Genomic DNA, 26073 nt, shown 5'->3' with positions numbered 1-26073 from the left:
CACCTGCTGAAGGTGGGTTTAGCTTTGATATCTCCATGTCTCATCCCTTTGCAAACAGATATGCAAATCAGCACAGTGATTCCTAATCTGGCTGCTCCTTCAGAAGCTGGGGTCGGAAACAGGAAGTGGGAAATCTGCTCGGGCTGCTGGGCCTGTGCTGGGCTGTGCTGGGCTGTGCTGGGCTGTGCTGGGCTGTGCTGGGCTGTGCTGGGCCAGGGATCAAATCGGCTTCTGAGAGTTCTCGCGTCACCGGGCGGGAGTCTGAGGCCCCGGGAGCTGGGAAGGCCGAGCTGGCAGGACCAGGCCCCGTCTAGCAAATGCCAGAGGCCATCCTCCCAGCTCCATGGAGCGTTTTTAACTTCTGATAACGGAAAGACAGAGTCAGACAGCAGCTCTGCCGGAAGGGAGGGTGGGATGCTAACCGCTATTGGCGTGCCCCGGCAGGGTTAAGACCAGCCAGCTGAGGAGGGATGGGCCTGCTAGGATGAGGGCCTACCAGTCTCAGCCAGGAACAAGCACGTTTCTAGGGCTTTTTGTTCTTCTTATTTTGAGTTTGTCTTTACTGGGGTGTGGGTGAGGGTTCCCTTGGGGAGGGCACCCTCCAGGCAGTGTCCCTGGGAGACCAGGGAGCTTGTTCCTTTTGCTGGCGCTGCCCCTGCTGCCAGCAGCCTCTTCGGGCCCCTGCTGCCAGGCGCCTCCTCCTTGGACCATTAACCAACTATTAATCACTATTAACCAACTATTAACCACTAATAACCAACTCATCCTTGGAAAAACATCACTTTTTCTTGGCGTTTGGAGGAGGAGACGTCTGCCTCTTCCATCAGGAGGAAGTTTCTGTGTGGCAGGCACGGTTCTAAAAACTTGTGTCTCTTTAACAGTGATGGGGCTGATGCCGCAGGACTGCCGGTTAACCCCTTACCTGTCTGTGGTGCTGGTGCTCCGAGTGGATGCTGGTTGGAGGTCTGGCTGCTCCACTCCCGATCTAGCTCCCTGCTGAGGGCTTGGGCGCCCGAGACTGTCCAGGTCTCCTGTACGTGTGGGTGGTAAGAATGCAAGCACCTGGGCCATGTTCCACTGCCGTCCCAGGCACGCTAGCTAGCAGGGAGTCAGAGTGGAAGCAGAGCAGCTGGGACTTGAACCAGTGCCCAAGCGTGGTGCTGACACGGCAGGCAGCAGCTTACCTGGCCATGTCCTGAGAACTGAGATCCCGACCAAGGTCTGAAGACACCAGAGATGCAGGATGCTGCGGGAGGTCCCTGTGCGACTGGCCTGCGCTGTCTCCCGTGGCCAGATACGGTGACTCCCGCTAACTTCCAGCTTGTTCTCTCCCCCAGCAGGGACCCTGCGTCCGGAGCCCGGAGGATGCTGTGCCGGCAGCTGCGGTGGTTTGGCCGGCAGCTTGTTCGCCGGCGGCCCCTGCAGCCCAGCGAGCAGTCTGAAGGCCGCTTGTCTCGATGTCTGAACACCCTCGATCTTGTGGCCCTGGGTGTTGGCAGCACCCTGGGGGCGGGCGTGTATGTCCTAGCTGGGGGCGTGGCCAAAGAGAGAGCTGGACCGGCCATTGTCATCTGCTTCTTGCTGGCGGCTCTCTCCTCCGTGCTGTCCGGGCTGTGCTACGCTGAGTTCGGGGCCCGGGTCCCCTGTTCTGGCTCCGCGTATCTCTACAGCTATGTCACTGTGGGCCAGCTACTGGCCTTCATCACCGGCTGGAACCTCATCCTCTCCTACGTCGTTGGTGAGACGGACGGGGGGCTTGGGGTCGGGGTGCTGGGGTGCCTGGAGGCCTGCTGTTTCCTCCCTCACGGCACTGCCAGCGGGCCTGGTTAGTGACAGCTGGGATTCAGGTTTGAAAGAAAGGTCGGTCTTCCATCTGCTGGTTCAGTCCCGAAAGGGCAGCAGTGGCCTGGCCTGAGCCAGGAGCTGGGTGCTCCATCTGGGCCTCCTACACGGGTGCCAGCGGCCCAGCTCTTGGGCCATCTTCTGCTACTTTTCCTAAACCGCGGGCGGGGAGTTGGACACTCACTGGCACCCATCTGGGATGCCAGGGCCACAGGTGGTGGCTTTCTGTGCTGTGCCAGAATGTGTGCCTACCCGCGCCCGCTAGGGTGCAGGAAGCCCTGCCTTTCTGGGTGCACCAGCAGGGAGCCAGGACTTGCACCCGGGCTCGCAGGTGGCAGCTGCACACCACCAGCCCCCGTGTTCATATTTTATCTGCCTCGTTTCTCTGCCCACTGCTCCCACCTGGTAAGCGACTCCATTCTCCTGCAGGTGCAGCCAGCGTGGCCCGGGCCTGGAGCTCCGCCTTCGACAGCCTCACGGGGGGCCACATGGCCACGGCACTGCAGGGGGCGTTCCCGCTGCGCGTGCCTCACGTCCTGGCCTTGTACCCAGACTTCCTGGCGATGGGGCTGGTGCTGCTGCTCACAGGTGAGGGCCATCGGGGCCCGGAGGGGGTGCAGGCAGGCCAGGCTCTACGGCCGCTTCTAGTTGCAGAGTTCCTTGTCCTGGGATGGCTGCGCAGTGTCCCAGCTTTAAGACATTTGGCTCCAGGGACACCTGGTGTCCACCTGGTACCACAGGGTTCCACCAGAAGGCCTCCTGGGGGTTCAAATAGCCCCCTGTCCAGAACACATTTCCTCCAAATTCATGCCAAAACTTATTTATTTTTAAACCTTATTCTTTCTTTTAACATATATATGCTTTTTTTTTTTAATGGAAAGGCACATCAGATTTATGGAGAGAAGGAGACAGACAGATCTTCCATCCGCTGGTTCACTCCACAAAGGGCTGAAGTTAGGCCTGGTGCGGTGGCCTAGTGGTTAAAGTCCTCGCCCTGAATGTGCTGGGATCCCATATGGGCACCAGTTCTAATTCAGGCAGCTCCACTTCCCATCCAGCTCTCTGCTTGTGGCCTGGGAAAGCAGTCGAGTTGAGGATGGCCCAAAGCCTTGGGACCCTGCACCCGTGGGAGACCTGGAAGAAGTTCCTGGCTCCTAGTTTCGGATCCGCGCAGCACCAGCCGTTGCAGCCACTTGGGGAGTGAATCATCGGACAGAAGATCTTCTCTGTCTCTCCTCCTCTCTGTATATCTGACTTTCCAATAAAAATACATAAATCTTAAAAAAAAAAAAGTGTGGGGGGCTAAGTGGCTGGAAATAAGTTGATTAGAAGCCAGGAGCCAGGAACTTCTCCGGGTCTCCCACACAGGTGCAGGGTCCCAAAGCTTTGGGCCGTCCTCGACTGCTTGCCCAGGCCACAGGCAGGGAGCTGGATGGGAAGTGGAGCAGCTAGGACGTGAACCAGTGTCCATATGGGATACTGACGCCACAGGCCGAGGGTTAGCATGCAGTGCCAGGGCGCTGGCCACTTAAGCACCTGGCTTCTGATCGGCTCATCTCTGGCCCTTGAAGCCACGTGGGAAGATCTCTGTGTGTCTCCTGTGTAACTCTGCCCTTGAAGCACCGTACAGGCAAAGGGTGTGGAGGGATGGAAATGACGGCTTGCCACTGTTGATCTTCACTGCTGCGTCACCTTCCACCCCAAATGGGAACAACCAGGCAAGGGCGCTTTTATTGATTTGTTTTTACTGGAAAACTTTTACAGAGGGAAGGGAGGCCGTCCACTGGCTCACTCCCCAAGTTACCGTGACGGCCACAGCTGAGCTCCTCTGAGGCCAGGAGCCTCTTCCGGGTCTCCCTGGCTGGTACAGAGTCCCAGGCTTTGGGCCGTCCTCGACTGCTTTCCCAGGCCACAAGCAGGGAGCGGGATGAGAAGCAGGGCTCCCGGGACATGAACTAGTGCCCATATGGAATCCTGGTGCATATGAGGCTGCAACTTTAGGCACCAGGCTACTGCGCCAGGCCCTGCGCCATAGCCTAGCGTCTGAAGTCTTCGCCGTGCATGCGCCAGGATCCTATATGGCCACTGGTTCATGTGCTTGCCGCTCCACTTCCCATGCTCCCACTTCAAGGATGGCTCAAAGCCTTGGGACCCTGCACCCACGTGGGAGACCTGGAAGAAGCTCCAGTCTCCTGGTTTCAGATTGGCTCAGCTCCAACTGTTGTGGCCACTTATGGAGTGAACAATCAGATGGAAGATCTTCCTCTCTGTCTCTCCTCTCTATCTCCTTCCCAATAAAAATAAGCTCTCCCCCAGTGCAGACCCTGGGAGGGGTCGGGGGCAGCAGTGATGGCGTGGTAGGGAGGTGCTTGCCACCAACATGCGAGGCCTGCCCCGAGTGTCAACTCTGGGCTTTGGCCCGTTTAGAGGATGTGCCCCGGATGTTCCACGCAGACAGGAAGAAGTGGCAAGGAGGGCATGGGGTGCTGTGCCCGCACCATGTCACGAGCTGAGCCCCCCAAGAGGATGCCCCGTCTCCCCATGCGCACGTGCGCTCTGCCGGCCTGTGGGTTCACTTCTCCCGCTGTCTGCCGCAGGCCTGCTGGCCCTGGGCGCCCGCGAGTCGGCCCTGGTCAGCAAGTTCTTCACCGGCGTGAACCTCCTCGTGCTGGGCTGCGTCATCGTGTCCGGCTTCATCCAGGGCCAGCTGCGCAACTGGAGGCTCACGGAGGACGACTACAGCCGCGCGCTGGCGGCCGCCAATGGCTCCAGGTCGGCAGGGAGTGCCGGGGACGTGGGGGTCTGCGGGCCCCGCAGCTCTGGCCCCTCATCTTCCTGCGCTGCTCTCTCCACAGCCTGGGCCCGCTGGGCTCGGGGGGCTTCGTCCCGTTCGGGGTGGACGGGATCTTCCGCGGAGCTGCCACGTGTTTCTTCGCCTTCATTGGCTTTGATGGCATCGCCACCACAGGTAACGCGGGTCTGCGTGCGCATGCTCCGCTGCAGAGGCGCGCATGCCCCGATGCGGAGGCGCACATCCGCGCAGGCGCAGTGTGTGTTTGCGCGCCTGTCAGGGCGGAAACGCGGCGCGGCCCGTGACGTGGGGAGGGAGGCGGGACTCCCGTCCCACGTGTGTGTGTGTGTGTGTCGTGACCCCAACAAGGCGAGGAGGCGCACAACCCGCAGCGCTCCATCCCGCTGGGCATCATCCTCTCGCTCTTCATCTGCTTTCTGGCCTACTTCGGTGTGTCCGCCGCTCTCACCCTCATGGTCCCCTACTACGAGATCCACACCGAGAGCCCCCTGCCCGAGGCCTTCGTCCACGTCGGGTGGGCGCCTCTCCGGTACGCCGTGGCCGTGGGCACGCTGTGTGCCCTGTCCTCCAGGTCAGTGCCCTGCTCGGGGTGGCCTGACCCTGGGAGGGCTGCTGCCGCCCACGCGTGTCGCTGCTGCCCACGCCTCCCTACGTGTGCCACACTGCTGCCCACGCCTCCCCACGCGCGTCTCATGCTGCTGCCCGCCCCTCCTGCAGCCTCCTGGGCACCGTGTCCCCCATATCATGCGTCTCCCGCTGTCGTCCACTCCCCACGTGTCTCACGCTGCCGCCCGCCCCTCCTGCAGCCTCCTGGGCGCCATGTTCCCCATGCCCCGCGTGATCTACTCCATGGCAGAGGACGGACTCCTCTTCCGAGGACTGGCCAGGGTCCACGCCCGCACCCGCACCCCCGTGCTGGCCACGGCTGTTTCTGGAGTCATCGCAGGTGACAATAAACAGCCCTGGGTGGCCACGTGTGCTGGGGTGCTGGGTGGCCACGTGTGCTGGGTACAGGGTGGCCACGTGTCCTGGGTACAGGGCGGTGCCCCGTGTGGTCCTCATGCCTGGTGTGTGTCCATCACAGCGGTCATGGCCTTCCTCTTTGAGCTCAGTGACCTGGTAGACCTCACGTCCATTGGCACTCTGCTGGCTTACTCCTTGGTGGCCTTCTCCGTCCTGGTCCTCAGGTGAGCCTTGCCTTGTGTGAGGGTCTCGTGGAGGTTGGTGGGCACCCGTGTTTGAAAGGCAGAGGTGGAGATTTTGTATCTTGTGGAGCCTCCCTGACTACAAGAGCCGGGTGTGGGCAGGAGCTGGGAGCTCCCTGGGGTGCCCCCGCGGCCCTGAGCACTCGGCCGCTCTCCGTGGCTTTCCCAAGCGCCTTAGCAGGGAACTGGACTCCGAGGGGTGCTCACAGGGGATGGCGGTGGTGCAGGTGGCAGAGAAGCCCACCCCCGTGTTATCTCTTACCTCGTGCCTCTGACTTAGGTACCAGCCCGACCGGAACACAGCCAAGGAGGAGACGCAGGGAGGATTTGAGATGAAGCCTGTCCAGCCAGAGGTGGCGGTGTCAGAGCACGTCTCCGATGCAGACACCTCGAAGACTCGAGGGAATCCATGTAGTCCGGTGCGCCCGCTCCCCACGCTCGAGTCAGGCCGGGCTGTGTATGTCTATGCCTCGTTGCTTGGTGAGCATGTGGGCCTGCCTGGAGCTGGTGTTGGGGCGAGGGCATGGGCTGCCTCCGGGGGTGGCGTCAGACCAGAGCTCTCCCCGGCCCTTGCAGTTGTCCTGCTGGTCGCCCTGAGCCTGCTGCTGACCCAGTGGCCACAGCGGCTCTTCACCGGAGACCCCGTCTGTGTGGCGGGGGCCGCGTTGCTGCTGCTGTTCGTGGCCGGGCTTGCCTGCGTGGTGTGGAGACAGCCCCAGGATGCCACCCCGCTGCACTTCAAGGTGGGGGAGCTTGCTCTGAGTCACCCAGCCTGGCGTACCCTAACTCCTGGGGTTGGGAGGGGAAGCTGGAAGGTGGGTGCTGAGGACCTGGCTAAGCCCCCCTTTCCTAGGGTTCTGTGACAGGGTCCAGCCAGCCCCGGCAGCTGGGGGCGCTGGGGGCGTGGAGCAGCAATGGGCCTTCCCACTTTTCTGTTAGCAAACATAACAGCTACTGAGAATATGTTTTGATATTGTGCATTTATTTATTTATTTATTTAAAGATTTATTTTATCTTTATTGGAAAGTCAGATATATGGAGAGGAGAGACAGAGGAAGCTCTTCCATCTGCTGATTCACTCCCCAAGTGGCTGCAGTGGCTGGAGCTGAGCTGATCCAAAGCCAGGAGCCGGGAGCTTCTTCCGGGTCTCCCACACAGGTGCAGGGTCCCAAGGCTTTGGGCTGTCCTCCACTGCTTTCCCAGGCCACAAGCAGAGAGCTGGATGGGAAGTGGGGTCGCCGGGATTAGAACCAGAGCCCATATGGGATCTTGGAGCGTGCAAGACAAGAACTTTAGCTGCTAGGCCACCACACTGGGCCCAGAACTGTGTATTTAGAAGTATATATCTTGAGAGGCAGAGCTGAGAGATCTCCCATCCAGTGGTTCACTCCTCAGTCCCAGCAGCCAGGGCTAGGCCAGGCTAAAGCCAGAGCCCGGAGGTCTCCCAGGGCCATCGCATGCTGCTTTCCCAGGCGCAGCCGCAGGAGCTGCAGGGGAAGCTGAGTAGCCAAGACTCCAACCAGCACCTGTGTGGCATGTTGGTGTCCCAGGTGGCGGCTGAAGCAGCGTGCCACGGTGCCAGCCCCTTTACTAAGTTATTCATCCAGACATCTGTTACCCCTGCCCTGCAGCCCAGTACCCGGTTTGACAGGTTCCCTGTGCTGTGCCCACAGGCGCCCGCCTTGCCCGCGCTCCCACTGACTAACATCTTCGTGAATGTGTACCTCATGATGCAGATGACCGGCAGGACCTGGGGCCAGTTTGGAGTCTGGATGGTGATGGGTGAGTGCCCGGCTGGGCCTGTGGGTGCCTGTCCAGGCTCATGGGTGCGTGTGCCTGGCCCTTCTTCCTGACCCGGGCACAGGTCCCCCTGGCCTCGTAAGGGCATCTGGGAGCTTTGTCGTGTCCCTACCTCACTGACTCGCTCCCCCCCTCAGGATTTGCCATGTATTTTGGCTACGGGATCCGACACAGCCTGGAGGAGAAGGACCGGCAGCCGCCCAACCCCAGCTCCCAGGCTCAGGGTGCGGGTGCCCCTGCTGCGGAATCGGTTTAATCGGAGTCAGCGGGGCCCTGGGGTCGGGGTGGGGCGCTTCGACGCGGGGAGCTTTGCAGCTCTGTCTGCGGTTTGGGAGCAGGATGCCTTTACATTTTTTTCCAGAGACTTATTTTTATAAGCTGACAAGTTGAAATTGTGTATATTTATGAAACACGGTTAAGATTGTTTGTTTTTTTAATTTGAAAGGCAGAGTTAGAGTTAGAAGGACAAAACAGACAGATCAGCCGTGGCTGGTTCTCGCCCCAAACGGTGGCAGTAGTGGACTGGTCCAGGCTGAAGCTGGGAGCATCTTCCCGGGCTCCCACATGGATGCAAGGATACGAGCACTTGGGCCGTTCTGCTGCCTTCCCAGACACATTAGCAGGGAGCTGGATGGGAAGCGGAGCAGCCGGGACATGAACCAGCACCTAAATGGGATGCTGGCAGTGCAAGTGGAGGGTTAGTCTGCAGTGCCATGGTGCTGGCCCCACAGCGTAGTGTTTTTTGACATAAGGATACACTGTGGACAGTGTGGATGCTGAGAAAAAGGGGCTGGCGAGTAGAGTAGGACGGTGACCGGTGTGGACCGTGCCGGAGGTGTCTCGGTCGAGGCACTGCCTGGCCCCGGTGGCAGGCCCAGGGTGTGCACGCAATTCCGTGAGGGTGGGGAGTGGGGAGCTTCAGCCGGGAAGTGAGCTGGCCCACAGCTGGCCCAGAGCAGTCCACAGGGATCCAGGGACTGCAGGTTGAAGGGTGTGGACCAAAGGTGCTCCCTGTGGTGAGCAGGTGCAAGCGAGGTGAGGTGAGGTGAGGTGAAGCGCAGGAGGGGATGCCCTAGGTGTTTGTAACAGTTGTAACAATAAAGAAGCCCTGGCCGAGTCCTCTGGTTGAGTTTTGTGTGGGCGTGGCTTGGCTGATGCCTGGCACTGTGCGCCCATCCTGTTGTGGGGCGCTTGTCAGGACAGACCTGTGAGGTCGCGACCAGCGAGGCCTCGCCCGTGGCACCTGTGGGGCCAGCAGGCCGTTTACCCCCTGACTGCACCGTGTGCTCAGTCTGAGGTCCTGTCGGTCATGCACAAGCCCCTCCCCGGGGCAGTCCGAACCCCAGGCTGTACCCTCCCTGAGGCTGACCCCACTGTACGCGTGAGCGCTGGGTGCCAGCGCCTGGTCCGTGTGCGCCTGAGGGGGGTCTGTTCATCTCCCACCTCCTACACCCTTCCCCGTGGTTCACATGCGGAGCTCCGGGAGGGCGGGGCCCACCTGCTGTGGCGGCCTCGTTGGAAGGGTGGTCCCCATGAGCAGCTCTTAGGGGTGAGATGCCCCTTCTACTGCAGGTGTTCCCCTCCAGCGCTGCCTGTAGGCGCCGTACCAGGGTGGGTGGTGGTGCCAGGGCCCTGCTCCTCCACAGTATGGCAGGCAGCCAGGTGTTTCGGGAACACAGCGGAGGTGAAGGGGGGTTCTAGGTCCCTCTGAAGGCTGTTGGCGTAGTGCAGTGGAAGGGACCCCCTCTTCTATGATGGGGTTGCTGAAGGGCTAGGAAGACGCTGTGCTCAGAGCTGCAGCTGGCACTTCTCACCCCCAATGGAAAATGTCCCCCGTGGACAGGGACGCGCCCCATGTAAGCCCTGGCACAGTTCTGTTGTAGCCTGGACCTTGCAGGACAAAGCAGCGCCCTGGCCTGCCCACGCTCTGGCTCTTGTGGCATTGTAGGGAGTGACCAATATTTGAAAGCTCTCTGGCATGTCTCCCTCTCTGGAACTCCGCCTTTGAAATAAATCTTTGTTTTTCTACAAAATGTATTTAAAAGAGTCACACACACACCCTCTCGCTCTTCCACTCACTGGCTCATTTCCCAAATGGGTGCCATGGCCAAGGTTGGGCCAGGCTAAACCAGGAGTCAGGAGCTTCTTCTGGGCCCCCATGCGGGTGCAGGGGCCCAAGGACTTGGGCCGTGCCCTGCCGCTTCTCAAGCCCTCGGGCAGGGAGCTGGCAGAGCAGCTGGGACTCCACCTGGAGCCCATGTGGGATGCTGGTGTGCCAGCAGCCATGGCAGCAGCTGTACCTGCTACACCACAGAACTGGCCCCAGACACCCTCAGAGTGAGTCAGATGGTGGAGCGGGTGGGGCTTGAGCCAGCACCCGTCTGGGCTGCCCTCCCGTAATCCTCTTCTGCTCCAGCCCCCTGGTAGGTGCTCCTGGGGACCCGCCACCCAAGGTCTCTGTTTCTTGGGACAAACCAGAGTACAGCTAAAGGGTCTGGGAAATGAACTTGCTCAAAAGCCCACCTTAGAGCAAAGCAGTTTTGGAACCTTGCCTCGTTCCCGCCTAAGAGGGGCTTCCCAGGGCCGGCGCACAGCTGCTCTCCCTGGACCGCGATGCCAGCTGCCCCCTTGCTCCTGACCCAGGGAGAACAGCAACAATGACCCAGGTCCCAGAGCGAGGTCCCTCGGCCTGGCCCACAGCCCGCACAGGAGTGCGGAGCCCCGCCACCAAGCCTGCCCCCCACCCGCTGCTGAGCCGGCACTTATGGTCTGAGACGGCGAGCTTTTGCTGGCCATCCTGCCAGTTCCTTCTGCTGGGGACACAGGTCAGGAGTGTGGAAAGAACCGGTCAGAACAGGTACACTCGGGGTCCTGAAGGTGCCAACACGCCTTCCGCCCCTCCCCTCCGCCTGTGGGCCTGGAGCACGGGCACACACATGCACACGTGGCCTTGAACCCCTGGGAAAGAGGAAGATTCTGGCATAGAGCCGTGCCAGCAGGGAGTCAGCAGCGAGTCCTAGGGGCCTGAGGGACCCCCCTCCTGTGGCTAAGGCCACCTCATACTCTGCCCTAGCCTGGCCATTCGCGAGTCCTGGCGCCTACACGTGTGGCTGGCGCCGGGGGAGAGGTGGTCCGGGTGAGACTGTGTCCTGACCCAGAGAAGCTTCTGGAAAGGGATTCAGGTCCTCACAGAAAAGACCCCAGACAGTGGTCTGTGTTCCCTGGCTTGGGAGGACGGGGCAAGAGGTGCCTGTGCCATGTGGCCTCGTCAGAACACCGAGTCCCGACAGGGATAAGCTAACAAGCCCCTGGAAGGGAGGTAAGGAGTGTGGGGTGGAGGCTGCGAGGTGTAGCCCCCCAGCTGGATGCAACATGCCCAGCACTGCCAGGTGCCCCCGCTTCCCCTGCCGCCCTCCCTTTTCTTGTCCTTGCAGGTGGCCGGCTGGCCTCAGCTAGCCCTCTGCTTGCCAGCCTGCCCACACTCCCGCCCTCACTGTAAGCAGATCCCATTCTCAGTTTTGTACTTTAAAGAACCACTGCAGCTTTAACAGCAATTACACCTTTGCAAAAACACATTTCGAGCAAGCATTAGCACCACTTAATACTTGGTCACAAGCCATTTTTCTTTGAAGCCTTATCTTCCAGCGCCACAGTGCTCCTGACCCACTCGGGGTGCCCGGTCTGTGGGAGCAGATACTCCTGCCCTCCTCCAGGACAGGGCACCTCTTCAGGATGCTCCTCATGGCTACTTCTTGGGGGGACCACCTGTGGTCCTCTCAGGACACATCGGGGTGACCTGAGCTGCACGGGAAAGCCAGGGCTCCCACCCCGGGGACGGGCAGGCAGCGGCCAGGGCTCCCACCCCGGGGACGGGCAGGCAGCGGCCAGGGCTCCCACCCTGGGGACGGGCAGGCACTGGCCAGGGCTCCCACCCCGGGGACAGGCGGGCACTGGCCAGGGCTCCCACCCCGGGGACGGGCAGGCACTGGTCAGTCGGCGCTGGGCCGGCAGGTGCTCCCTCCTCACCTGGAGGCGAGGTGCTCCATCCACACGCACGAGGCGAGCACGGGCTGCGCTGGACCACGGCTCTGCACGCGGGGATCCGTGCTCTGCTGGCTGCCCCCTGGCGCCCGCGTCTTTGTTCCGTCGCCAGGCTCGCTCACCCCACGCGTGTCCCCCGAGTCCGGCCGCCCGCCGCTCCCACCTGCCCAGCACTGCCGGCTCGGGGATCCCGAGGACACGGGCGCACGCACGCGCAGTGCGTCCCCGACGTCGCCTGCACGGGGGCGTCACCCGTGTGCACACACGTGCGGGGGAACATACCATGCAGGCTGGTGTCGGGCGGGCACTTCTCAAGCCTCGTTTCCACCCAGACGTCCATCTTTAGGAAATATTTACAAGGAAGTGACTGCAGCAGTCAGTCTGGAAGTGTTTGCTTACATGCAAGGAGCGAGGGAGGGAGAGAGAGAGAGGGAATTCTTTTTTAAGTTGAGAGAAGGCAGGGGCAGCCTTTGGCTCAGCGGCGCTGACATCGCTGAGAACGCCTGGGATGGAGTCCTGCCCGTTCTGCGTCTGATCCACTCTGTGAGAGACCCGGCTCGGCCGCCCTTTGGCCAAAGTTTGCGTTTCTCTAGAGCAAATCCCCCACTGATTTGTTGCCACGGGAGTATCTAATCTTATAAGGTGTGACAGGCTGAGATTTGTCCACACAACACAGCTACCCCTGGGACCCCACATGTGGGAACCTTGAAATGTCCAGCTGTCTGATTTCCCGCTCAGTAAGGATGCGAGGCCCGCCACGGGCACACGATCAGAGAGCAGCACTGCGGCCTCTGGGAACCAACGCGCACACAGGCCGAGAAACAGGACGGAGAGGGATGCGGGAACTGGGGTGCCAACAGTAACCCCGGGGATGGCACCCGGGGGGTGCTGGCGTTTGCCCGGGTTCCCCTAAGAGCAGTGAAAGCAGCTAGCTTGTCTGCTAAGTCCCAACGATACACTGATGCAACAGCTAATGTGCCTCCCAGGACTCGGGGATCCCGTCCTGGAGTGCTGGGTTCAAATCCCAGCTGTGCCTTCTTCCAGGCTTTCTGAGGGTCACCCATCAAGGCGAGAAACTAGGGAGCAGGAAGGATTTAGGTGGATCTGCACCTGTGCAGTTAGGCGCTCTGATCCTGAACAACCAACGGGTCAAGGAAGAAACTGAAAGGGAAATTAGAATTCTTGAGGCAAAAGGAACGAAGACACACCGCCCCAAGAGAAGACGCCGCCACCGGAGGCCAACATTGCGTACTGAGCCACTGTCGCTCCCAACCCTGGCGTCCCACCAGGGCGCTGCGTGCAGTCCTGGCTCTCCAGTTCTGATCCAACTCCGTCTCACAGGCCTGGGAGGGCAGAGGAGGGTGGCCTGTGGTGCTTGCACCCCTGCACCCACAGGGGAGACCCAGATAAGCTGCTGGCTGCCGGCCTGAGCCTGGCCCAGCACTGCTTGTGGCAGCCACTTGGGGAGCGAATCCCAGGTTGGAAGATCTCGTTCTTTCAAAAAGACACAGTCACACACACAGATCCTCTATCCGCTTTCTCTACCCATTTAACTGCCTTTCAAGGAAGTAAAAAAATCTTTTAAAGATTTATTTATTTTTATTGGAAAGGCAGATATACAGAGAGGAGGAGAGACAGAGAGGAAGATCTTCCGTCCAATGACTCACTCCCCAAGGGACCACAATGGCTGCAAAAGCCAATCCGAAGCCCGGAACCTGGAGCTTCTTCCAGGTCTCCCACGCGGGGGCAGGGTCCCAAGGCTTTAGGGCGCCCCGAGAACCGGCGACCATATGGGATCCCGGCGCGTGCAAGGTGAGGACCTTAACCACTACGCTATCGCACCGGGCCGGAAGTAAACAAATCTTAAGGAAACTTTGTTCTTTGTCCCCAAGACCCTGTCTGGGGCAGCTGGCCTGGGGAATGCGTGGCTAGCTGACAAAACACCTGGAAAACTCCTGCACCGGGCCACAGCTAACACCTGCCGGAGCCCGAGGGACTGCACTCTGAGAATTTGGGGGAGACTGTGACATATTAATTGGGGTTCCAGATCACCAGGGCCCCTCCCTCACCTGCCAGCTGAGCACGCCTCTGCCCAGGAATGCCACGCCACACGGAGGCCTGGAGGCCGTCTCCTCCAGCCACTGCAGAGGTGTTGGGGAGCACTTCCAGCTCTCTCACAGTCACCCCAGGAATATCCTGACAGGGGAAGGGGGGGCGTTTCTCCCAGACAGCCACCCCACGGAAGGGTCCAGGTAGCAGGTACAAAGTAGCCTGTGTGTGTGTGTGTGTGTGTGTGTGTGTGTGTGTGAGAGAGGGACCAGCGGATGGTGCGTGGGGCTCCCGAGCTCTCCTTGAAAATAGCCTGGTAGGACCATCCCCACTGCACGGCCCCAAGCCCAGAAAAATCTCGCACAAGGCTGGTCACCGGTGTGAATGGCCAGCTGTTACTGAAACCCACGTGAGCAGTGGGCGCTGCAGACCCTGTGACAGCGTGACGCGCTGGGTGGGGTCCGAGGCCTGGGTCCGGTGGCCCTGTTCTCCCATCCATCCAAGATGTGATGCTGAGCTGAGGGCACAGTCAGCAGTGAGGGCTGCACTCGACAGCACAGACATCCGTGGGTTGCTAGTCCCCACATAATAACACAAGCATGCACATCCATGCCAGGGTACGCACCAAGTGACACCGCAAGCCACCCCAAAAATTAATGTGGATGCTTGTTGCAGCGGCTTGGATGGAGTGACCCTAGTGCATCTTCGCCCCGGGCCAGCAGGGGGCAGCAGTGATGACTTAAGTTCACTCGCGGTCCAGGCTGCTAGCCCGGTTCCTTCTATGGCACCATTCAGGGGTGTGAAGCAGTGGGTGGAAGATCTCTGCCTTCCAAATAAATTAAAAAAGAAAAGATACAGGAGAGGATGTGCATAGGATATACCATGCAAGCGCCATGCTACTTGACAGAAGAGGTTTGTGCACCTGCCAATTTGGGTAGCCATGGGTGCAGGAACTAATGTTCCTGGGACCCTGAGGGCTGACTGTGTACCTCGCTAGTCGTCATATGAACAGGCATGCACTGCCTGCTGATGACATATATGTATATATGCATGTATAAATTATTAGGTTGCAGAGTCTCAAAAGACAGTTTTTCCTGACAAAGGCAGCTCAAACTAGCAGCAGTACAACGCTAGCCTTGGGTTACTTCACTGAATAACTTTTCTGTCACTCAGTAAAGTCTAAACCAAATCTTTGATGCCCACATGTGTTGGAATATGACTCACGAAATGGCCCAATTCCCAGAGACACCCTGTGGACAGTGACAGGTGTCTCAATGCTGCCCGCTGCACGTGCCAACAGCAGTGGGAATGTCACTTCTGCCCTTGGCCTTCACTGATGCTGGCTGGAGACAAGCAGCAGCCTGCCTCAACAGCCCTGACTTTACATCAAGCCAAACGAACCACGTGGCTGGCCTTGTGGCAGAGTGGGTAAAGTCGTCTACGACACTGGCATCTCATATGGGCACTGGTTCCATCTAGGTCCCAACTGTTCCACTTCCCATCAAACTCCCTGCCCGTGGCCTGGGAAAAGCAGTGAGAGCCTGGAGGAAATTCCTGGCTGCTGGTTTTGGCTTGGTCTACTCGTGGCCATTGAAGGAATCTGGGGAGTAAAGCCACAGATGGAAAATCTATCTTTTTATTTATTTTTAAGATCTGTTTTTATTTGAAAGGCAGAGAGACAGCCCGGTTCATTCCTCAAAGGGCAACAACTGGAGCTGAGCAATCTTTAGTCAGGAGCTGTCCTCAGCGGGTCGTCCTCTACTGCTCTCCCAAGCCATCGGCAGGGAGCTAGCTGGGAACTGGAACAGCCAGGACTAGAGCTGGCATCCATGTGGGAGGGCAGCAACTTAGGTGGAGGCATAGCATGCTGTACCATGGTGCCAGCTCCTGTCTATTAAATAAACATAACTTTAAAAGTCCTTTTGGGGGGTGGGCATGGTGGCTACCAAATACTGTGGCCCATGGTGGGTGTTGACCTGTGTTCCCAGGCTGCCCTACGGGCTCCATGGATGTTGGTGAATACCATTGCCACGAGAGCCCCATCTTCATGAAGCTCCCAAAGCTGTGAGCAGGCAGGGACAGGACTGAAGCCCTGGCATGACAGAGCAGGACGTGGTGCTGCAGGGTGCTATCTGCTGGCCCACATGGCAGGACCAGGGTCACCAGGGTGCTGCCCGTGGGCCTACCGAACCTGCAGCCCGCTGTGGCAAACTCCCAAGGAAGTTTCACAGTTTTCTTTTTTCTTTTTTCCAGATTCTTTTTCCTTTTTTTAAGATTTATTCATTTTTATTACAAAGTCAGATATACAGAGAGGAGGAGAGACAGAGAGGAAGATCTTTCATCCGATGATTCACTCCCCAAGTGAGCCACAACGGCCGGTGCTGCGCTGATCCGAAACCAGGAGCCAGGAACCTCTTCTAGGTCTCCCACGCGGGTGCAGGTCCTAAGGCTTTGGGCCGTCCTCGACTGCTTTCCCAGGCCACAGGCAGGGAGCTGGATGGGAAGCAGATGGGGCCGCCGGGATTAGAACCGGTGCCCATATGGGATCCTGGCGCGTTCAAGGCGAGGACTTTAGCCGCTAGGCCACGCCGCCGGGCCCATTTTTCTTTTTTTTTTTTCTTCTTTTATTTATTTATTTATTTTTCACATTTTATTATTATTGCTATCACTTTACGATACAGTTCCATATTCCCTTATCCCCTCCCCAATTTCCTCCCCCTCAGTTCCTTTATATCATTACTAACATATAGTTCTTCATACTCAGTCATATGTTCATCATTGCGGGCATGGACAATGGCAGAGAGTCCAGAATCCTATTGTCAAAATATAATATAAACAGTTTCACTGTAAGTCCATCTTTGTCTGGAAACAGAGATGCCGACCACACTGCATCCTCACATCTGGTTGTTAGTCTCCATTACATAACTACTGTACATTCCCTTAAATGAAAAGTCATGATACAGAATCAACAACAGAAAGAAAAATAGAAATTTACAATGCCGTGAAGTTAAATGACATGTTACTAGATATGACAGCCTCCATTACACAGCTACTATACCTTCCCTTAAATGAAGAGCCACAAAATAAAATCAACATCGGAGAGAAAAAAGAAATTAGCAACACCAAGAAGTTAAACAACATGCTACTAAATGTATAACGTGTAGCTGAAGAAGTGAAAATCAAGACCCTTCTGGAAGAAAATGAAGCCACTGCATGATCTATGAGTCATTGAATGATTTAATCAGAAGAAAGTGTTTTGAAGAGATGAAACCAACAGAAAGCATCAAACCCCATGTGATAAGAGTCTCCGCTGATCTTTGTTGGAGTGTGTCTCCTCCCGACAATAAACAGATGGGTTTTGTTTTTTAATCCAGTCTACTAATCTATGATGTTTGATTGAGCTTAAGTCATTTACATCCAGTTTAATATGTATGGGTGGTACTTTGGTCCTGTCATTTTAGGAATGGGTTGTTCATTGGTTTAGTCTTCTGTTGTCATTTTACTGGGATGTTCTTCCCGTTTGCCTTTGGTTTTGGTAGGTGCTATTCCTCTTCTCTGTCAGGAGAACATCTTGAAGTATCCTTTGTAGAGCAGGTTTGGAAGCGGCAAATTCTTTTAGCTTTTCTTTACTCTGGAAGAATTTTATTTCATTTTCAAAGATGAAAGAAAGCTTTGCTGGGTATGTTATCCTAGGCCGACAATTTTTTTCTTTTAGATTCTCTTCTTGCCTGTAGAGTTTCCCGTGAGAGATCTCCTGTGAGTTTAATTGGCATTCCTTTACATGTCAGTTGATTTTTTTTCACATGCCCATTTAGGCATCTTTTCCTGTCACGCCACCTCCGGTAGAAGCCGGTTTGAGAAATCGCCGGACCGAGACGTAAGCTTCAAGGAAGGATGCCTCCCGGAATCGGCTGCATCTCTAGAGGTCTTGGCGTTCCTAGCTGAACTCTCTTTGCTCTTGTCTTTATGACTGGAATAATACTATTTATGTGCGACAAAGACTTGATGTTTCTTTATAAATCTATGAAGCCTTCTGACAGGAGATTGGATAAGAATAGCAAACAGTCTGAGATAAAAACTATTAAGTTGTTAGTTTTAATGAATCTGTTTAGGATTAATTTTGAGAATTTCTAGAAAAGAGATTATAGTAGAAAACTATAGCTTAAGAAGCCATACAAGAAGAAAAACAAGAAATATAGGCAAGTTAATATTAAAACCAGTGTAAGGCACAAAACACAACGAGGGCTAACTACTTAATGATTAAAACTGCAACTGGTGCCAAACTGCGTCCACAAGAAATAGCAACTACAGTCTGTCACCGGGCTATTAGAGAACAATCTTTGCTCAACACACCTGCTTACCTCCCTGGAATAATTGCTTGTAGAAATGTAACCACACGTATAAACAAAGAAAAATGTTCTTTTGCAATAATCTATTGTATATAAGCTGATGCCTTGCTTTTGCAAAATACACTCAGATACAACTTCCTTGAGTTGTCGTGTCTGTTTGTCACTCGCCGAATCCTTGTCCACCGTTCCCGGGGTCCTGTTCCCGTCGGACTGATTGCTCCCGGCCGAGCCCGTCCGTCGCATTTTCCTTATGTTCGATTGAAGAGAGCTTGATGATCACGTGTCGTGATGAAGATTGCATTTGATCAAGCCTGTTGGGAGTTCTGTGCCCCTCCTGGATGTTGTTTCCAATTTTTTCTCTAGATTAGGGAAATTTCCCCTATTTCATTAAATACATTTTTAAACCCAGTTTCTCTTTCTGCACCTCCTGGGATTCCCATAACTCTTATATTTGGCCTCTTAATAGTGTCTTTCAATTCTTGAATACTTTTTATGATCTGATCCAGCTCTGCTTCCAGCATTTTGTTTGTTTCCCTGTGAGGACAGGAAATATCTTCCAATTCTGAGATTATTTCTTCTGCCTCCTTCATTCTGTTTTGGAGACTCTCCACTGTACTTTTAATTTGCTCCACTGTATTCTTCATTTCTAATGTATCAGCTTTCAATTGATTCATTTCCAGTGCCAACACAGTCCTTAAATTCCTTGAATGCCTGCTTTATGTGCTTCTCATTGTTGATAAGTTTTATAACTAGTGTTTTGAATTTTATATCTCTCATTTTTTTTCAATGTCTTCTTCAGTGAACTCTGAGGTTGGCACAGGGTTTTGCTGCTTTGCAGGGGGGTCTTCAGTAATATTCATTGTGCCTCTGTCTCTTCTTTTGCTCTTGGTCATTGTACTTCTGGCTAGCAGAGTCTTCTCCTTGGGGCAGGTTTCTAAGCTCTGTCACCCACAGGTCTACAGTTAGATTTACTTATTGCAGTTGGTACACGGCTCTTTGTTTGCAGCCAATTGTGCCACTCCCTCCAGTGAGTTTTAGGTCTGGGTTCTTATGTTAGACTTCCACCATTGTCTCTGTAGCCCCAGCTCGTGGCTCACCAGTCTCCACATCCTGTGACACTGTGCTGAGGCTGCACCATTGTCTGTACAACCTTTCTCCCACTTCCGGTTGGAGCAGGATTAGGGAGACACCAGGTGTCCTATATAGCTTGCTGTTGTTGTTGGTAATCTTGCTCTGAGGGCCACATGGACTTATTTTGACCCATATGATGCTCTAGTCAGTACTATTTTCCTGTGGGATCAGCACAGTGCACAGAGCTCAGTGAGTTCTTGCCAGATCAGCTCATGTGCAGCTCGCTGTTGTCCCCTGCAGTCTTAAATTCTTTGTCACACTGTACAAAATGGCAGCCGATTCAGCACTAGTGGAGTTCTTGATCTGCTGGCCGTCAGGTCTGAGGGCCACCTGGACCTGTCTGGGGTGGAGCAGTTCTGCCCCAAGCCCTTGCCTTCTTAAACAAAATGATGCCCAATTCGGTTCTAGGAGGTGGACTGGGCTGTGAAATCCACCCTGTTCTCGCACTGTCCATCTGGGACCTGCCACTCTGTCTCTGCTCCTGATCAAATCAAATGGGCCAGCGGAACGGACAGTTCTTTGTCAGGGCTCACCTCCCAACTCCCAGTGAAAGTCCCTTCCCACCTTGTTGCCGGTGGAGTTCAGATCGCCATTTGCTGAATGCCGCTGGGGTGTCCATCACTGCAACAGCACACCGTTGTTTTCTCTGCTTTCCTGTGTCTGTCAGTCTCCAGGTACCCCTCTGCTGTTTTCTGTCCTCTCCTATTTCCTGGAATGTGCCAGCTCTGCTTCACACTGGCCAATATTTCTCCATCTGTTTAAATGTGTCCTTAGCCTATTCTGCCGTCTTGATTCTCTAAAAGAAAAAAAATTTAATATTCTATTTACTTGGAAGGCAGAGTTACCTGGAAAGAGTGAGTGAGAGAGGGCTTGGTGCAGTAGCCTAGCGGTGAAAGTCCTGTCCTTGCATGTGCTGGTATCCCATATGGGCACCAGTTTGTAACCAGCTGCTCAGCTTCCCATCCAGCTCCCTGCCTGTGGCCTGGGAAAGCAGCGGAGGACAGCCCAATGCCTTGGGACCCTGCACCCACATGGGAGACCCGGAAGAGTCTTCTGGCTCCTGGCATCAGATCAGCTCAGCTCTGGCTCTAGCGGCCACTTGGGGATCCATCTGGCATCCAACTGGCATCCATGTGGGATCCTGCCCCTCGCAAAGTGGGGATTTAGCTGCTGAGTCAATGTTTCGGGCCCGATGAGCACTCCTCTGGTTCTCTCCCTTCCTGATTCTATGGCTTCCTCTTTGAAGATCCTCCCACCAGATGTCTTTACTTTTCACACAGACATTTTTTTTTTTTTTATCTCTTTTTTTTTTTTTTTTAATAAATTTTATTTTGACATTCTTTACATAGTTAATTAGGGTAAGAAGGTTCAAGGGCTACAGGAAAGTGAATAATACTAATATGTTTTCCATATTGTTACCTTCATGTTTAAAAGGGGGGTTTTAAGGGAGAAGGCCCACCCAATTTCCCACCCTCCCCAAGTCCCGGGTGTAGGGCATGCTCTGAGGTTCTTGCTCAAGTGGTTTTGATATTGCAACAGTTATGAATCGCTGTCAATCTTGCCGCTCCAAGCACTATGAGGTCTTTGAAAAATCCACTGATTGACATAGTCCATCATAGCTTAGATGGTTGGTTGACCCGGTCTGTCTTCGCTCTTTTCTTTGTTATGGTTCTGAGTCCAGCATTTAGATTAGGAAGATCTCCAAAGAAACTTCTTGTATGTGCTAACAAGTACAGGGCCTGGCACCGTCATCGCTCCAATCAGCTGGTGGTTGCAATTCCTGGGTTGGTTCTGTGTTCACTCCCGTCTTCCACTGGAGCCAATGGGTGTTGCAGTCCAGTCTGGTTCTGCCCAGCACATACTTGGCCCTCACATAAACCAGCGGGAGCTGTAGCCTAGGTTGGAGCGACCCACAATAACCCCAACCAGGCCCACCCCCTACCCTGGTTTGCCAGTAAGTGTAGCAGTAATCCAGTCTGTCCCACATCCCATTCCACCCCAGCCGCTGTCTTAGTTTTATGTCCTCCCGTGGAAGTGGTAACCCAAGAGGGATGAGCCCACTATTTCCCTCCCAGGCCTCTCCCACTCCCAGATTCCAGTTGATGCTGCCCAAACAAACCTCGCCCACTTTAATTTTGTTTGCACCAGTAGGAATAATCCGCCCAGCCTGGCTTTTCCCTGATCTAGTCCACATGAGGCGCACAGGTGTTCACACAGACATTTAAACATTTCTTTTCTTTTTTTTTTAAACTTTTAAAAAATTATATTTTTGACAATCTTTACATAGTTAATTAGGGTAAAAAGGCACAAGGGCTATAGGAAAGTGGGTGAGACTATTATTTCCGTATTGTTTCCTTCATATATCTGAGGTAAAGGGGATATTGAGGGAGAAGCCCCACCCAGTCTCCCACCCACCCCTGGTCCCGGATGTGGGCCATGCTCTGACATACTTGCTCAAGTGGTTTTGAGAGTTCACCAGTTATGAATCGCGGCCAATCTCACCACTCCAAGCACGATGAGGTCATTGAAGAATCCACTGATTGACATAGTCCATCTTAGAGTCTCCATTTGTCCAGTATTTCACTGCCAACAAATAGCTGAGATGGTTGGTTGACCTGTTCTGTCTTCTGTCTTTTCTTGGTTAGGGTTCTGAGTCTGGCATTTCGATTGGGGAGGGCCCGGCACAGTCCATCACCCCGATCAGCTGGTGGTGGCAATTGCTGGCTTGGTTCTGCTTTCAGCCCTGACTTCCACTGGAACCAAAGGGTGCTGCAGTCCAGCCTGGTTCTGCCCAGCACACACCCGGCCCTCGCATAAACCAGTGGGAGCTGCAGCCTAGTCAGAGCGACCCGCAATAACATAAAGAGAACAAATGTCATGTAGTTCACAGATACAAAGTGAAGTATAATACTACTCACAGTTATGATACTGTTACGTGTTTTTTTTTTTTCCCTAAATGGAGTTCAGTGACTTTCCTGAAATTTGTGTTTTTTAATCAAATCTGAGGAAACTGTAGCATCATTTCTTATTATATTCTTCAGCCCCATCGTTTCTATTTCATGGTTTATTTTTCTGATATTTTGATAATCTAATTTTTCTGATTTTTTAAAATGAGAATCAATTTTAAGTATTCTCACCACGAAATGTGCGAAGTCGTGTAGATATTAATGTTTGATAATGCATGCATATTTGAAAACACACTGTACGTAAAAAGTGTGCCTGAGTTTTGAGAATACCAACTTGTAAAGATCATACAGTTTCACTGTAATTATTTCGTCTCCCAGCTGCGAGCGTCCGCCCGCCTCTGGCTGTTGTAGAAGTGAAGGTTTCTGTCCCTGCAGGTGCCCTTTAGAAACTTCTAATTGCTTCTCACGTTTGGGACCTGGGAATAAACTTTGTTCTGCTTCCCGTGAAATCTCAAAGGTCCAATTGTGCGTTGGCATTAAATGACAAGCGAAGTGCTGGGTGCGTTTCTCCGGGGAGTTGAGGTCGGAGAATACCGGCCCCGCAGCGCGTGTCTGTGGCTGTTCTTCAAGCCGAGCAGGAGCTCACGCCAACCACCTGAGCGCAACCGCCTGGCAGCATAAGGGAGGCAGGCGGGCATGTTCTTCGCCTTCTACATAACGGCTTATTTATTTTTATGCAAAAGGCATATTTACAGAGAGAAGGAGAGAGAGCGAGAGAGAGCGACAGAGAGAGACAGAGATTCCTATGTGCTGGTTCACTCTCCAGATGACCGCAATGGCCAGAGCTGAGCAGATCTGAAGCCCAGAGCCAGGAGCTAGGAGCTTTTTCTGGATCTCCCGTGTGGGCGCAGGAGCCCAAGCTCTCGCACTATCTTCCGCTGTTCTCCCAGTCCATAGATGGATCCGAAGTGAACAGCCAGGACAAGAGCCGGTGCACGGAGAGGATGTTAGTGCTATGGGAAGAGGGTTAGGCCGCTGAGCCGCCACGCAGCCCCGCTGGTGTGTGTGTGTTCTGCTTCGTTCTGGAGATGGAGTTTGCAAAGCAAGGAGGCTTAGCAGGGCTGCCTCTCGGCAAGGGGCCTGTTGGGTGAGAGGGTTTCACAGGCGTGTGGAGCCAGACTTAAGCTGAGCTTGTAGAGGGAGAGAGAGCAGAGGTTCTCAACTGCTCCAAGCGTATTTCCATGCAGCCATTCTAGTGACAACTGTTTTGAACAACTTCATGTGATTTAGCTACCAGGGAGAGAGACAGGAATAGAGATGTCGACATACATAAATGGTGGCTGGATGGAGGGATGGATGACCAGGGCAGAGACAGATCCATGAGCCGCTGGCACACTCTTCCAATGTACAAAATAGCTGGGAGTGGGCCAGGCTCAGGATGCAATCCGGGACTCTGGTGTGGGTGCAGGGTCCCATGGACTTGAGCCACCCCTGCCGTCTCCCAGGATGCACCTCAGTAGGCAGCGGGAGTCAGGAGGAGAGTTGGGCCTTGAACACAGCCACTTCAGTTCCAAGCACCGTACCCACTCTTGGAATGAATGTCATCCTTAGGAATATAGTGCAGACACACTCACGGCAGCCTGCTGTGCGGGAATTACAGAGAAATCCGTATGATTCCCCAGGTTATTCTGGTGGCACTGCTGGGATGCGGGGCGCGCACGGGATGGTTTGTTCCTGTCTGACACCTGCTGACATGTTCTTACAGAGATCATAATGTAATCGCATCTAGCCTCATGGTATCTGTTGCCTGTGGGCCGAGGTGGGACCATCTTCCTTCCTGAAGTTAAGAAGACTTTGAGGAAGCGTGGAATTCATACTCGAGCGATTCAGACAATGGACCACTTAGCATTTCAGCATCCTTCAGTTCCCAAGGTGTCCTTTGCTGTTCTGCTTTGAAATTCTAATGTCATGCTCAAGCTCATTTGCATAATGCCTCTATTTCCATGTATTCAGTTTATAAAATAGCATGCCTCGATTTCATCCTGCATAATTGTATTCTAATATTATTCAAATATCACATTTCTTATTAATTTTTCCAGATTATCATCTCATTAACTTTAGTTTCTACCATAAAAACATTTTTTTAAAGATTTATTTTATTTTTATTTCAAAGTCAGATGTACAGAGAGAAGGAGAGACAGAGAGGAAGATCACTCCCCGAGTGACTGCAACAGCTGGTGCTGCGCCGATCCGAAGCCAGGAGCCAGGAACTTCTTTCCGGGTCTCCCATGTGGACGCATGGTCCCAAGGCTTTGGGCCATCCTCAACTGCTTTTCCAGGCCACAAGCAGGAAGCTGGATGGAAAGCTGGGATTAGAAGTGGCGCACATATGGGATCCTGGCAAGCTCAAGGTGAGGACTTTTAGCTGCTAGGCCACTGTGCCGGGCCCAAGGTCTTATGACTATTAAACTTGTTGGATTAAAGAGTTAATTCTTCTGCACACTGCATTGCAAATTTTGACAAACAATATGTTAGAAATAAGTCCTCTGTGAAAATGAAAGGGTGAGTGATGTAGTTGGATTCATTTTCATGAGAACACACCCCTCCCCCGTGTGTGTGTGCAGGTCCTGTTTGTGAACGTTGCTATCGAACCCCTGGGAAACAAGGAGACGACATGGACCTGGTATCCCGGACAATCTTCCCTTTCCAGATTGTCTTGGGGATCCTAGGGAATTTCTCATGTTTGTGTGAGCATCTTTTCAACCACCTTTCTGGACGTAAGGCACGGCGCACAGATTTGGTGGTCAGGCACCTCACGGTGGCCAACGCCTTGGTCATCCTCTCCAGGGGAGTCCCGGAGACCATTGCGGCTTTTGGACACAAGCATTTCCTGGGTGATCTTGGATGCAAACTCGTGTTCTACGTGCACAGAGTAGCCAGAGGGGTCTCCATCAGCACCACCTGCCTCCTGACTGCTTTCCAGGCCATCATCATCAGTCCCATGGACTCCAGATGGGCAGAACTTAAAGCCAAATCCCCAAAGTTCATTCGTTCCTTCAGCGTCCTGTCCTGGGTCTTGCACATGCTGATAAATATTCAAGTTCCCGTGGTGATGAGTGGCGGAAGGAGTAACAAGAACACGACCTTCACTGTGGACTTTGGGTATTGTTCCGCTGCCGCAGGGAACAAGGGCGTGGACTCGGCGCTCGCGACGCTGGTGACTTTCCACGACGTCTTGTGGTTCGCGCTCATGCTCTGTACCAGCGGCTCCATGGTTTTCATTCTACACCAGCACAAGAAGAGGGTCCAACACATCCATAGACGCAAAGTCTTGCCAAGATCCTCCCCCGAGATCCAGGCTACCCAAAGAATCCTGGTCCTGGTGAGTACCTTTGGGTCCTTGTATTCCTTTTCTTCCGTCATCTATTTTTATTTTTATTTTTTTGATGAGACCGCCGGGTGGCTGTTAAACACCTCGGCTTTGGTGAACGCTTGCTTTCCAACGGCCAGCCCCTTCATTCTCATGAGCTACTCGTGTACACATGAGTTACACATGTTTATGCCTGGGAGGAATAAACCATCCTCTCAGTTCCGGAGAACACAAACGGTCTGATTTTTGTTGGGATCAGTGACTTTTACACTTGACTGTCAGCCAGCGTCATGGCGAGGAAGTTCTGAACAGGCAGAGGTTCTGTTTCGACAACAAATAATAGTGACAGCAAATGAAGCTGTTTGTGACATCACCTGACTGTTCATCTCACTGTACCTTGTGGGTGGTCGTATTATCTGGGTTCATCGTTGCACCAATGAAAACATGCTTTGTCCTGAAACAATGCACACCCTGGAAATGTCTCTGATTATATATTTCTGTCTCCTAGACTTCATTCAGTGTTTCATTGTATGATGATTCTGTTAAGCACAGTGGCAGCATGTGGCAC

At 54.3% G+C, this 26073-nt stretch overlaps 2 protein-coding genes across 2 annotated transcripts; both read left to right on the top strand.

Annotated features, from left to right (window-relative positions):
* The first annotated feature begins 1365 nt into the window (after positions 1–1365).
* Positions 1366–11158, top strand: LOC121155050 (cationic amino acid transporter 3-like). Its single transcript, XM_040978232.1, has 12 exons — positions 1366–1738; positions 2272–2430; positions 4440–4614; positions 4698–4810; positions 5003–5225; positions 5461–5600; positions 5739–5841; positions 6140–6339; positions 6436–6602; positions 7533–7641; positions 7797–7883; positions 11094–11158. The coding sequence occupies exons 1-12, from the start codon at positions 1366–1368 to the stop codon at positions 11156–11158; spliced, it is 1914 nt and encodes a 637-aa protein (XP_040834166.1).
* A 13651-nt stretch (positions 11159–24809) lies between these two features.
* LOC121155049 (vomeronasal type-1 receptor 2-like) lies at positions 24810–25748 on the top strand. Its single transcript, XM_040978231.1, has one exon. It carries the CDS (start codon positions 24810–24812, stop codon positions 25746–25748), a length of 939 nt encoding a protein of 312 aa, XP_040834165.1.
* The last annotated feature ends 325 nt before the right edge of the window (positions 25749–26073 follow it).

The sequence above is a fragment of the Ochotona curzoniae genome, unplaced genomic scaffold, assembly GCF_017591425.1.
Source record: "Ochotona curzoniae isolate NIBS_2020 unplaced genomic scaffold, NIBS_Ocur_1.0 contig_2861, whole genome shotgun sequence".
Classification (NCBI taxonomy): Eukaryota; Metazoa; Chordata; class Mammalia; order Lagomorpha; family Ochotonidae; genus Ochotona; species Ochotona curzoniae.
The sequence above is the reverse complement of the archived record's forward strand: the minus strand, read 5'-3'. Positions and strand labels throughout refer to the sequence as shown.